The 11,976-nt window shown below is 50.2% G+C and overlaps 5 protein-coding genes across 5 annotated transcripts; 4 read left to right on the forward strand and 1 right to left on the reverse strand.

Moving 5' to 3' along the window:
• Window positions 1-392: 392 nt before the first annotated feature.
• STEHIDRAFT_161338 (uncharacterized protein) lies at window positions 393-1,961 on the reverse strand (the record flags this gene model as incomplete). Its single annotated transcript, XM_007308881.1, has 4 exons — window positions 393-776; window positions 862-939; window positions 1,025-1,760; window positions 1,837-1,961. The coding sequence occupies 4 exons, from the start codon at window positions 1,959-1,961 to the stop codon at window positions 393-395; spliced, it is 1,323 nt and encodes a 440-aa protein (XP_007308943.1).
• A 2,208-nt stretch (window positions 1,962-4,169) lies between these two features.
• On the forward strand, window positions 4,170-4,615 carry STEHIDRAFT_65793 (uncharacterized protein; the record flags this gene model as incomplete). Its single annotated transcript, XM_007308696.1, has 2 exons — window positions 4,170-4,348; window positions 4,432-4,615. 2 exons carry the CDS (start codon window positions 4,170-4,172, stop codon window positions 4,613-4,615), a joined length of 363 nt encoding a protein of 120 aa, XP_007308758.1.
• Window positions 4,616-5,375: 760 nt separating this feature from the next.
• Window positions 5,376-5,941, forward strand: STEHIDRAFT_85379 (kinase-like protein; the record flags this gene model as incomplete). Its single annotated transcript, XM_007308882.1, has 1 exon — window positions 5,376-5,941. A coding segment is annotated over exon 1 (501 nt), but the record flags the coding sequence as incomplete, so codon positions are not given.
• A 1,388-nt stretch (window positions 5,942-7,329) lies between these two features.
• On the forward strand, window positions 7,330-8,317 carry STEHIDRAFT_114662 (uncharacterized protein; the record flags this gene model as incomplete). Its single annotated transcript, XM_007308883.1, has 6 exons — window positions 7,330-7,396; window positions 7,448-7,474; window positions 7,554-7,675; window positions 7,738-7,930; window positions 8,033-8,121; window positions 8,192-8,317. 6 exons carry the CDS (start codon window positions 7,330-7,332, stop codon window positions 8,315-8,317), a joined length of 624 nt encoding a protein of 207 aa, XP_007308945.1.
• Window positions 8,318-10,226: 1,909 nt separating this feature from the next.
• On the forward strand, window positions 10,227-10,975 carry STEHIDRAFT_161340 (uncharacterized protein; the record flags this gene model as incomplete). The annotated part of the gene is made up of 2 exons (XM_007308884.1): window positions 10,227-10,339; window positions 10,402-10,975. 2 exons carry the CDS (start codon window positions 10,227-10,229, stop codon window positions 10,973-10,975), a joined length of 687 nt encoding a protein of 228 aa, XP_007308946.1.
• Between the last annotated feature and the right edge of the window lie 1,001 nt (window positions 10,976-11,976).

Consider the following 11,976-nt stretch of genomic DNA (forward strand, 5'->3'; position numbering starts at 1 on the left):
GTTAGACGCGTTCGAGGCGATCTGGTCCAAGACGTCATTGGGATTCTGTCAAGGTCATTCGGGATTTCGAAAGCCAAGATGGGTACTTGGGTGAATGTGGTTTTGTTTTGTTTAGGACAGCGTCCAAGTGCGCACGCGCTTTCAGGTAATTTTACGCGTACAAGAGACAAACAGCAGCATTACAACAACAGTCGGGTACAATACTTATCCATACATACACAATCCATACAAACGCCACACACAAAAGCCCGTCGTTCTGCCAGCAGAATACATCCTAACATCTCAACACACATACTTCATACATGTCACGACCACAAGCTACAAAAGCTACAAACTACAGACTATAACTCAGATAAACCCAACCCAACCCACTCACAAAAACATCAACCCAATCACGAAGGCAACATCAACCTCATCCTCTCCGCCACCATCAAACTAATCACCACAACATCCATCATCTCCTTCCCCTCCGGATACACGATCAGCTCCTTCGGCCGTCTTTTGAACTCGCCGGTCCAGCTTGAGGGGTCGGCGGGGTCGAAGGTGGCGATCAGGACCGATTCATTTTTTGATGACGTTGCCGAGGATGAAGAGGATGGGGATGAGAGGGGAGAGGGAGAGGAGGAGGAGGAGGAGGCGGACGAAGACAAAGGGGGGGAGGAGGAGGAGGAGGCGATGGGGGATTTGAATTTTCGGAATGTGTTAGAGGCGGCGGAGGAGGCGGAGCTGGAGCTGGAGCTGGAGGGTGAGGAGAGGACGTGGTGGCAGACCATGATCTGGGAATGGGTGGATACGTTAGTTCTGGTGTTGATGAACAGATGACGACGTTGGGGATAAGAGAAGAATCGGAACAGTGCGTACTTTTGAACTATTGCGGTTTTTTGACCTTGGGACGTGTGACCACTGAAGATGAATTCCACGAAAGTTCCAATCCCAAGCCTAAAGCGACCGTACAACCAACGAATATATCTATCAGGTCTTCCGTTCGAACGGAATAAATAAAGCAAAGTGGAATCAAACGCACCTGGGCCACCACGGGTGCAGCACGCGCATTCGTCCGAAGACTAGCACGGACATGAGCTTCTTCCTTCTTCGTCGTCATTATATTCTGCAACAACATCTGCTGTTCGCCGATAGTTATCGTCCACTTTACCATCGAATCGCCTATCTCGAAGTCTCCGACAAACTCTCCATCCTCGGATCCTCCTCTGCGTATGGTAGTGATATACGACGACGGCATGAAACAATTCGAGTTGACCGAGATGCGGTATAACGCGTTCTCGCCCGAGTCCGCACCCGCGTCCGCTGAAGGCGGGAGAACGAGCATGGAGTTCGGGGTCCGCGGTGCCAAAGCATATTTCGTCGGCCCATCCTCGACAGTCACCATCGCCGGATCCGGCGCACTCCACGCAATCATAATCGCAGACGACGACGGACGCAAAGACGCTTTCGCGTCAGGACGTATTAGTTCTCCGACGGACACGGTGCTGCTACTGGCGGTGGCAATAATCGACGCGGTACTGGCGCCGGACGGTGCTCGCGAATGGGACACGAATGCGAAACGGGGATTTTTGAAGTCCGCGGGGGTTCCGGGACGTGTGAGCGTGGGTGTGGTTGAGCGTTCGGGGGTGTAGGTCGGGGCTGGAGGGTCCAAGTCGTTGTGGCTGAGCTCGGAGTCGGTGTCTGCGTTGGCGATGGTGCTGTCTCCTGCATCTGTGTCTGCGTACCTCGAGTCGACGCTCCATTCCTCTTCGGAGTAGCTATGTGGTAGACAGGTCATCGTTAGCACTACATCTGGCTTTGAGGCGTTTCGGGATAGGTAACAGACGAACTAACCTCGGTGGAGCTGTCGAGCACGACGCTATCGAACTCGCATCGGAGTCTCTGAGGCTTTGCGGAGCGGGGTCGATCTGAAAGATGCTGGAGGTGGTGCTTCGGTTCGAATGGAGGAAACGTCGCATCGCGGGACGGTGGCAGAGACGATCCTGGGACTGAGGTTGACTAGAGTAAGACGCATCCCATTACAGTCCCGTCTTGTTTATATTTCGTGAGTAGAAACCCTGTACAGGCTGGCGTCTAGATAGTGACATACAAAAAGGGAGAGCCACGTGGAATAAGGATGAATGGAACGCAGGGCGTGGATAGCCTGTAGACCAGCATCATCAGCAAGGTTGGATGGTAATAAACAGGGCGGTCCTTCATAGAAGCAAGTAAATTCCACGGGTCCCTACCGGAGTAGTCAGATATTGTCCGGATCCAAGACAACAGCGGTTGAGCTGCCACTCTGGGATTATATTAGGGATCACAAGTCCCTCAAATATGACTTCCGCTGGAAATGTTAGCTGACAGAAACCGAGGAGGTGAAAGTCGAATATCGTTGAGTGCGGATCATACCTGAGGATGGGGCTGTAGATTGCGCGGAGACAGTGCGGACTACTGTCAGTGTGCCACTGCCCCTCCCCTATGTTTACTCGCTCTGGATAGAAGGTGATGATGTACCCACTGATACGGCACAAAGGCAACCTCAAACCTAATGAACGTGGGAGTTAGGTACCCGTCCGAAGCGCAAAGATTATTCTGACACTGATTGTTGAAGGGCCGCTGAGCTCGAACCGCGGGTAAGTCCTTGGGCGGAGATAGATTGCGAGCAAGAATAACGCCACTCAGCCACTGGTCTAGCCGACCGGGAGAAACGAATGCAGGGAAGTCGATAGAATCCTTCCACGAGCGAAGAAGAAAAGAGCTGGTTACCAATCCCTCAAAGCGCGGGATACACACGAATGAGTCTGCGGGTCACAGCATGAAAATTTGAGGATGAGCTCGTGGAGTCAGCGGAAAGATTTCATAGAAGAGTCCGCGAGGAGATTATGACTCCCGCATTGCTCCTCCTTCGGAATCGTACGCGTCGCAGAGCAAACGCATATCCAATCGAGTCGAACCCTCGGCGTACAGACCGCCGACCTTACCACGGTTCTAATGTGGGCCCAAGGAGAACACTCGTACAGCCACCACTGGGATCCTCCGCTCTGTGAGACCCACCATATCTGATGAGGAAAAACTCGCCGAAGAATGTTTATAGGAACCCTGAGCAGTGCTGTGTCCTTGGGTATACGTACCAACGGCGGCCAGGCGTTAGAAGCCTGTCTCGGTGATAAAATATGGTTCGTTTCCATAAGGTGTATACAAAGGCACGCCTCATAGGGCACCGGTGTCTAGTGGATGCAATAATAGAGATAGCATGATCGCGCAGTAAGTATGCGGGACAGTTGAGCGGGAAAGACAATTGGGGGTGCTCACGCTCCGGTCATTAGAGAAATAGGAAATAAATTGTTACGATCTTGCACAGCGCTAGGATGACAGCTGGATACGGATAGGTGTCTTTCGCTTGTCATTAAGAAGAATTTGTAGCGTTGCCATACTAAATCCCCCCTGCGAGATTTGACGGAGACGCATACATTGAACAGCGCTAGAATACGCTCTATTCAAGTTTATTCAGGTTGGTTCAAGTTCGACAAGGTTGCTCATTCTGTTACACCCGGCCTTGCGCCACACAATAGTTACCAGCAAGACCCAGCCAAGAATTGAAAGATGGAGGACCTCGACTAGAGCTCTAAGATGATGATGAGGATGATGATAAAGTGAAGTTGATGAAGAGGAGAAGAAAGAGAAGCTCACTGAGGATGGTGACGCGATGATGGAAATTCCGGTGCCACAGGGAGCCCTAACCCAATGTTATGGTTAGCTCACTCAGCATCCGCCGAGCGTCCCACTTCACCTTGCTCACTTCCAACGATGTCTGCCGCCTCCTCTCACCTCCGGTCCCTATCCAATGTCTGTCGAACTTTAAAACCCCGGAGAATTACAAGGCAACTTGCCCCACCATCATATAGACGTCTCAGTATCGTGTCGAGCCCCATCCATCGGACATTCTCCACAACACGCCCACAATCATCACTAGCTCAGCAACAACACATCCCAGCGCAACCTTCAATACTTCTGACGTTTCCAACAGAGAAGGATATTGAGGAAGCTGAGTTGGATGCCGAACCTATTCCACCGGAAGAAGCTAAGATAGAATTGACGGACCGTGCGGCTGAGGTACGCAAACGCCACACTTCACCTATAACACTATGAGATAGAAGTCATATTGCTCACTAGACTTACGTTCTATGTCTCTGATTCTATTGTGTTTCGTGCATCTGTGGTTATGGTATCAACAGCAACTACAACGGATCTCTATACGAGAGAATAATCCGGATGCGGGGCTGAGGATAGCAGTGGAGAGTGGCGGCTGCCACGGCTATCAATATAAGATGGAACTGACAACACGCAAGGAGCCTGAAGACTAGTAAGCTCAATTTCGCTTGTTTAATCCTCTGGCCAATCGTTCAATTCGCGCTGATTCATCCCGCACTCCTCGTATCATAACAGCCACTTCAGTCACCCCACAATACAGCCGTCAAACATCATAATCGACGCTGTCTCCCTCGCGCTGTTAAAGGGATCAACTATAGACTTCGCAACCGAACTCATCGGAAGCTCTTTTCGCGTCATGGAAAACCCGCAGGCAAAGGGCAGTGGGTGCGGGTGTGGCGTCAGCTGGGAGGCGAAGTGAGCTTCGGATTCTTCGCATTAGGTCTCGGGACACTCGTGAGGATGGGGACAGAATTGTGTAACTATGTTGTTATCGTTGGTTCGTCGTACCCTCTCACTACTTATGGGATAATACTTTGTTTTCTACTTCCGGTTTGCTCTCGTTACACAGGTTTCGGCTGCGAATCATACGCCCGTTAGATCTGCTCCCCCACTTGTGTTTAGCGAACATAGCGAATGAGAACGTTCTGATTGAGAACCTTGTTCAGCCTTGTTCAGATCCATTATGCTTCTTATACTCAAGAAGTATGTCCGGTCTTTCAATTTCGGGCGGGTCCGGGCAGACTTGTCACCTCGTGTATTTGTCCATCGCTTTCTGCAAGACCACTTCCTATCACTTCTCCTTCCACGTTCCAGAAAAGTGACAATAACACCACGTACTCTCATCAACAATTCGACAAACATGACATCGAACAATGTAGTCGACGAGGTGAGGACGCGGCTGCTTGGGGAAGGATGGCAGCTATGGTTGAGTCATGACTGACAATTGTCCATCTGACAGGCTGCGCGGCAAAGGGCTGCTCAGGCTCTCGAACGCTTGCGAAAAAGCGCGAAGCGGCCTCCATCGACCTGGAGTCACTTCTTGTGGTTGAAGTGGGACGCATGCCGACGATTGGTCTCAAGCGCCATTTGTCGCCTGATCATCAGCTTGCTCTGGAGATGTAAGACTTCAGCATTGCTCTTCGAAGACATCGTCTACAGATAATCATTAAATTCTATAGTGACGTTTGGACGCTTTTTGTATGTGAAGAGGGTCAATGCTGTGGTATCTGCGGAGGCTGCTGCTATGCAGTCCGTCCGGAGACACACTTCTATTCCCGTGCCCCGTCCTTGGTGCACATTTCGATGGGGCGGGGATGCTTTCCTTGTCATGCAAAAGGTTTCTGGTGCCCCTCTCTACGCTTCGTTGTGGGATACATTCACTGAGGAGGAGAAGTACAAAGTTGTGGAGCAGCTGCGGGGGTTTGTGCAGCAGATACGTGCCATTCCCCCACGGCCTGGTGCCGTCATCGGGCCGGTCCTAGATGGCGCGCAGAGTAGCGATCACAGACTCTGTGGCGTTCCGCACGGCCCTTACTTGAACGAGGATCAGATGAACCACCAACTTCGAATGGGACTCCCTCTCCATCGTTTCCCGTCCATGGTCATCGAATCGCATTCCCGGCAGCATCCTCTCGTCTTCACTCACGGAGACATCGCCATGCGGAACATGATGTTGGAGGGCAGGCGAGTGGTAGTGTTGATCGACTGGGAGGGTGCAGGTTGGTATCCGGCACATTGGGAATATTGCAAGGCTCATTACGGTTCCTTCCTTGACGGCGATGACTGGCGGTCTCGCATACGCGAGTTTATCCCCCCATATGAGTTCGAGAACGAGGCCGACTACGAGCTGAGAAAGTGGCAAGGCTTCGAACCAGATTTACCTCCAATGAAGTTCGTGCTTCTCTTTTGTCTTCTTTCCATTTCTTTCCTAAATCCGGGTGATTATTTCTTGTGGTATCCTCCTGACTGTAACTCAGACTGGATGCGCCATGTTCCCCTGACGATAAAGTTGAGGTGTACTTCAGAAACGACCCCACGCGATGCTCGATTGAGGATGGGCCCTTGTTTTCGCTGGTATGGTAGTCAATGGTGCGTTTCCTTCATGCTCTTACATTGAATTTGCTGATCACCGGCTACTTTCTGCGGATATAGGATAGTTATAATTTGCATAATCGATGCTGTCTCCCTCGTGCTACTAAAGGAATCTACTATAGACTTTCCAACAGCACCCATCGGACCCTCTTTTTGCGTCATGGAAAACCCGCAGGCAAAGGGTAATGGGTGGGGGTGGGGCGTTAGCTGGGAGGCGCAGTAAGCTTCCGATCATCCGTCTTCAATCTCGGGGGCTCAGATGGTGCATTCGAGGATAGGAACAGAATTGTGGTTCGTACCCTCTCACTACTTATTGGATAAGGCTCTGCTTTTTCTTCTGGTTTGAGGTTGATGCTGCGAATTATACGCCCGTTAGAGATACTGCTACTTTACTCGCGTCTGGAGAACATGGCGAGTAAGAGCTTGCTACTGGAAAAATCGTGCTGGGATCCATTGTACTTTTTATACTCCCACCGGAAGCGACTGGGAGTCGGTCAAACGCGTACCTTGGTGTGGATCAAGCCTCACATCCTTTCCAACCTGGATTACACATGATCTCTGGGATCTATGCTTTTCTCACTGGACGCTTTGTTTGCTCTACGCTTTCTGTTCATCTTGGTGTCTCTGGTCCACTTAATGCTGAGTAACATTAATCTCTGTGGATCATTCGATCGTCATAATTTCAAAAACTTACAAACCGCAAATCGCGCATTATTCCGTGTCTTCGCGTCGCCAGATCTTTAATTGGCTATCCATTGACTTGTGTGTTGCTGTTGCTAGCCTCGGCTTTCAAACTTCTTTACTGACGAATTCTCAGGCCTTTGAGGGAACTCCATTTGTAACTCAACATCCACTGCGCCCCAGACGTCCGCTGAATAACATTTGCTTATGCGGCATCAGCGACCATGTGGCATAACCGTCCCAGGCCAGTGGACACATCGTATAAAAAGCTGTCTTTTTTGAGGGACTGTGGGACGTTCAACAGCTCTTTCGTGTCATCCCTCAAGGTAACGAGATTACATCCCACCGATAGTTTACAAGATGACTCTCTGTGAACACTGTATCAGCGGTAGGTGGATATTTTGCATGGGCTACTTTGCCCATCCCGGTGAGTTTCGTCAGAGTTTTATAGAGCTGACACGCCATTGGACTTTCATAGGCGTCGTCCACGAGGGAGAGACCACAGGTTAGTGACCCACTCGTGTATCTCGATTTCCCAACGTGTTGATTTCCTCTTATGGGCGCGTGTGCAAACCCATGAACAGGTACATATGAGAATATCGGTAGTATTAGAACCTATGTCGCCACTCCTTCGAAGGAATATCCTAAAGACAAGGCACTACGTTTCCTTCCCGATGCGCTCGGTGTGGAGTTCAACAATAGCAAGGTAGGCTTCCCACTATCCCACCTCCCAACACTTTCTGTGCCTTAAGTGACATTTTCTGTTAGCTCTTGGCAGACGCCTTTGCCGCCAACGGCTTCAAAGTGTATCTCCCAGACGTTTACTCTGGAGATGCCGTTCCCGAATCTGCCTTTGACCAGCCGGGAAGCTTCGATATACCCGGATGGCTCTCCAGGCACCCCGCTAGTCTGATCGAACCTATTATCGAGAAGGTTATGGGCGCGCTTGCGGAGAGCAAGGGTGTGAAGGTATGAGCTGCGACCGGATATTGTCTGGGAGGTAGGTGTTAATTACTCTTTTCAACTTCATGAGTAGAACGCTGATGGCCGATTTTGTGCAAAGCGCGTTATGTGTTCAACCTCGCGTTCGAGAACAGGATCGCCTGCTCGGTCGTAGCTCATCCTACTGCGCTTCAGATTGCAGACCTCGAGGTCGGTCCTCTTGTTCCTTTACGTCTCTATCGTGCAGAGTACTCAAAAACTGTTCATCTTATATACGCAGAAATACGCTGAAGTATCTCGCGCTCCCCTTCTCATCAACGCCTGCACTATCGACCCTCAATCTCCACCAGAGAAGATTGAGGCCGCAGACAGGATACTCGGTGGCGAGAGTTCAACCTGCGTATGAGGGTGCATTGGGAGGGATGCACTCATGGATATGCAGTTCGAGGTGATCCGGTACCTTGGATAGTTCCTAATCTGTCTTCAATCTTGCTCTCGTGGATCGGACAGCTGACGGTCTTTTGGCATGGTAATATGTGTGATTTAGAAGGATCCGAAGGTGCAAGCTGCGAAGGAGGGGACGTTCAAGAAGAGTGTCGAGTTTTTGAAAGAGCATTTTTGAGAGGTAAAAATATTGTGATTGTCATGTTGATGAATAAATAGAATAACGAAGATACGAGTAACTGAGTTGTGCAGGCAGCCTTTAAGCACGCATGTGTGTGTGGTTGGGCCACACGAGCCTTGTCAGATGTTGTGAGATCTGTGGCGTTTCGATCGGGTGTAACCGGGATCAAGATCACTCGCTGTCGAATGCGTTGCAACAGGTTGCAACTCCGAATCGATGTTTTGCCCCTCCAGCTCGGGCAGCTGGGCTATTATACTGTTAACCGCACCCTCCCCTCTTGCCACTTGGATCCACCTGCTTATGTATTAATGATCGATAGGTAAGTCACCCATATGCATATCGTTTCCGCCGGACTGCAGTCCTCTCTCGCCTCAGGCTGCCAATGGGTAAGTAGTACGAGTCTCGAGAGACGTACTAGTGGCCAGTCGCGCATTCTGCATCATTATCGTATTCCCTTCGTTCTTGACACAGTCCAGTTGAACTCGTAAGGCCCCACCGGCGTAGACTTGACTGTGCGATCCTCTAAGCTGTTCGCACGTTGATCTCCCGTCTGACACGACCGCATCTGTGATATGTTGGTGATATACAGAGCTCCAGGCCAGTGCGCCTCGTTTACGCCGCCAGATACCTACCATCTTTTAATAAATCGAATAGATCCTTGATGGCTGTTCTCTGGACTGGAGCCTGGCCATCTGGGAGAAGCACTGAGAGAGCTTCTACTCATGAATGAGCGAGAGAAATATTCCTCACAACCTGGCATTTTGGATCCTTGAGGCTAGCCTTGACAATCCGATATCGGCCGTCTGAATCGAGTAGAATAGACCCATACTGAAAGCATGCATAGGCGAGAGAGTCTCATGCAGGTTCAAATTGCTGCTTATCTCTCCATGACCTTTATGGGGATGAAAGCGTTGGATATTCTTAGACCTACTTTACGCTACCTGTCCATCTCGAGCTGTTCTGAGTGAAGAAAGAACTGACTCGAATCCTTTCACAATCCACCCGGAGTCGAGATCAGATGCCGTGCGTCCAGTAAACGGTGCAAATGCGACATCCTGACCCATGAAAGAACAACTATAACGGCCCTGGCAGCTTCTTCGCCCGCTAACGCCAGCTAGCTCAAATAATATGTTTACGCTACTAACTTGTGCTTTGATCCCACACAGCTCACTTTGCGGTAACCTTTGCGCCGTCTGAGCATCTACATCAGTCGTTCCGAAAGGAGTGGTGACACATTGAGTCCCGTTCTTTCTCCGCACATTCTATCAGTTCCGTCTCGATACTTCCACCCTCGAACTCTACGGTCTTCATGACTATTTGCACCTAGAAAAGCTATAGCAAATGCTTACGCGGTGGCAGGCATGACCTCGGTGGCGAACGTAGGAGCCACTAGGCGGCGGGGCAGTGGTACGTGTGACCAATGAGCCGATAGCTTCTCCTGCGTCGTACATAAGTAGTAGCTTTCTACCATCAAGATTCACTCGTCTGATTGATTGCATCCATCTACAGAAGGTCCTTAACCAGCATTCTGTCGTATATTATGCGTTGTTTGTTCCTCTTCAAGTCAGTAGCTATCTAGACGCCTGTACAAAGTTCTCACTCGCTGCACATACAAATAGTGCACGTATTGAGAGGGAAGACCTGACTTTACCTACCCCTGCTCTCTTAGCATGACTGAAATCTTTGTACTATGAGACGTATCCTGCCTTCTAGATCTAGCCTCTCTCAGACAGATGCCGCTCCGCGAGATTACAGGAACTCGGATCTGACTTCGATACCCCCATATTCGACGGGTCCTCCGAGGTCAGTCACCCACTGAATTTGCTAAGTGTTGTAGAACTGACGGTAATGCTTTTTTGGTGCAGCTACTGCTCTGAGGAGTGGAGTCCAGACTCTGACTATGCAGATGCCGACGCCGGAGACGGTACTAACACAGCGAAGACGGACACTGACTCCGTCAATTATCAACCTGAGTCCTCACATACCGAAGACAGATCACCTACTCCAACTCGTACTCTTCGGAAAACACCTACGGATCTCCGAAGGCTACGGGTTGTCAATGCTACGCGGGCCCGTTCCCGAGCATCATCTGTCACTAGTACCCCTCCTTCCAGTGCGAGCAACGTAACCGTCAGGACTCTGGAATCAGGCACCACGGAACCCCTACCTGTACCACCGTCTGCAGTCCCTGGAGCATGCAATACGCCGAACGCCGAGACAACCGTACCAATGCATTATATCTTATCCTCGCGCTCCCCCAACTTTATGCTCGTCATTCCATCTTCGGATGTGGCAGATCCAAATGCATTATATCGCATCTCGGTAAACTCAAACTGTTTCAGCCCATCCTCGTACATTACCAGCATACGCAGAGGCGGGTCCGAGGACGGAGAGTTGGTCGGTGACTTCGAGTACGCCATCCTCGCAGGCTTAGAATAACGTCCTATGTATTGATGAAATTTTCGGGTGGACTTAATAATCTAGGATAGGTGATTCAATGGTGAAATGGACTGTTACCGTCGGTGAACGTCAAATGCTGTTGCGAAACGTCATGTCGCCCAAGAAGGATGAATCTCACGTTCGTGCTAGTTTACGGACCAATGCGCGTTCTACGTCCTTTGCGTCCAATGTGTGTTTTATCCAACTTACTCCACTCACAAATGGCTTCTGACAACTATCCCTTAATGTTATTTCCGGTCTGTATTTTCTGTGTAGGCGTGGGACTGGAAGTTCCGGGGAATACATCTGCGTTGGTCCTATGTATCACGGCCTTCCATAAAATCCGGCGATCATACAAAGGTACGTATTTCTATGTCTTTGCTTCATACGAATAATAGCACCCCCGTCAAAGTGTGCAAGAACCGCTTCCACTGAGCGAAATGTCTATTCCCAGATAATGATCTGTCACCACATAGTTCATGTTTCTTCGCCTCATAACTCTCCCACGTCCTCTTTTCAAAAACTCAAATCCTCTATCTCACCCTCCCCTTCTCCGTCTTCCTCGAAGCCTGAGTTCATCCTCATTGCCACCTTTGATCAGGCGTAGCTGTAGCCTGTTTATAAAGAGTCCCTATAGTAAGACTGGGACTCTATACAGAGAGCCCATCATCTTACTGGCCCATGCTAATAAGGGCTCTTTATTAAAGAGCAGTGGTGCTGGTGGGTATTCTGGCTGGAAAAATGGGCGAAAAAATAGGCAAAAAATGCGTGAAAAAATGGGTGGGTAGGTATGGGGTGTGGCCCCGGGGTAGGGGGTGGTTTGGGGATGGGTAGGGGATGGGGTAGGGGGTAGGATAGGGTAGGAAAATGGGGGGTAATTGTGCAGTAGGGCTAGGATAGCTGGATGCAGGGTATGGGGAGGATGTATGGGGCTAGGTATGGGCTCTGGAGCTAGGGTAGATACATAGAGGAATAGGGATAGAATGATGGGCGATAAAAAT

The sequence above is a fragment of the Stereum hirsutum genome (assembly GCF_000264905.1).
Source record: "Stereum hirsutum FP-91666 SS1 unplaced genomic scaffold STEHIscaffold_16, whole genome shotgun sequence".
Lineage (NCBI taxonomy): Eukaryota > Fungi > Basidiomycota > Agaricomycetes > Russulales > Stereaceae > Stereum > Stereum hirsutum.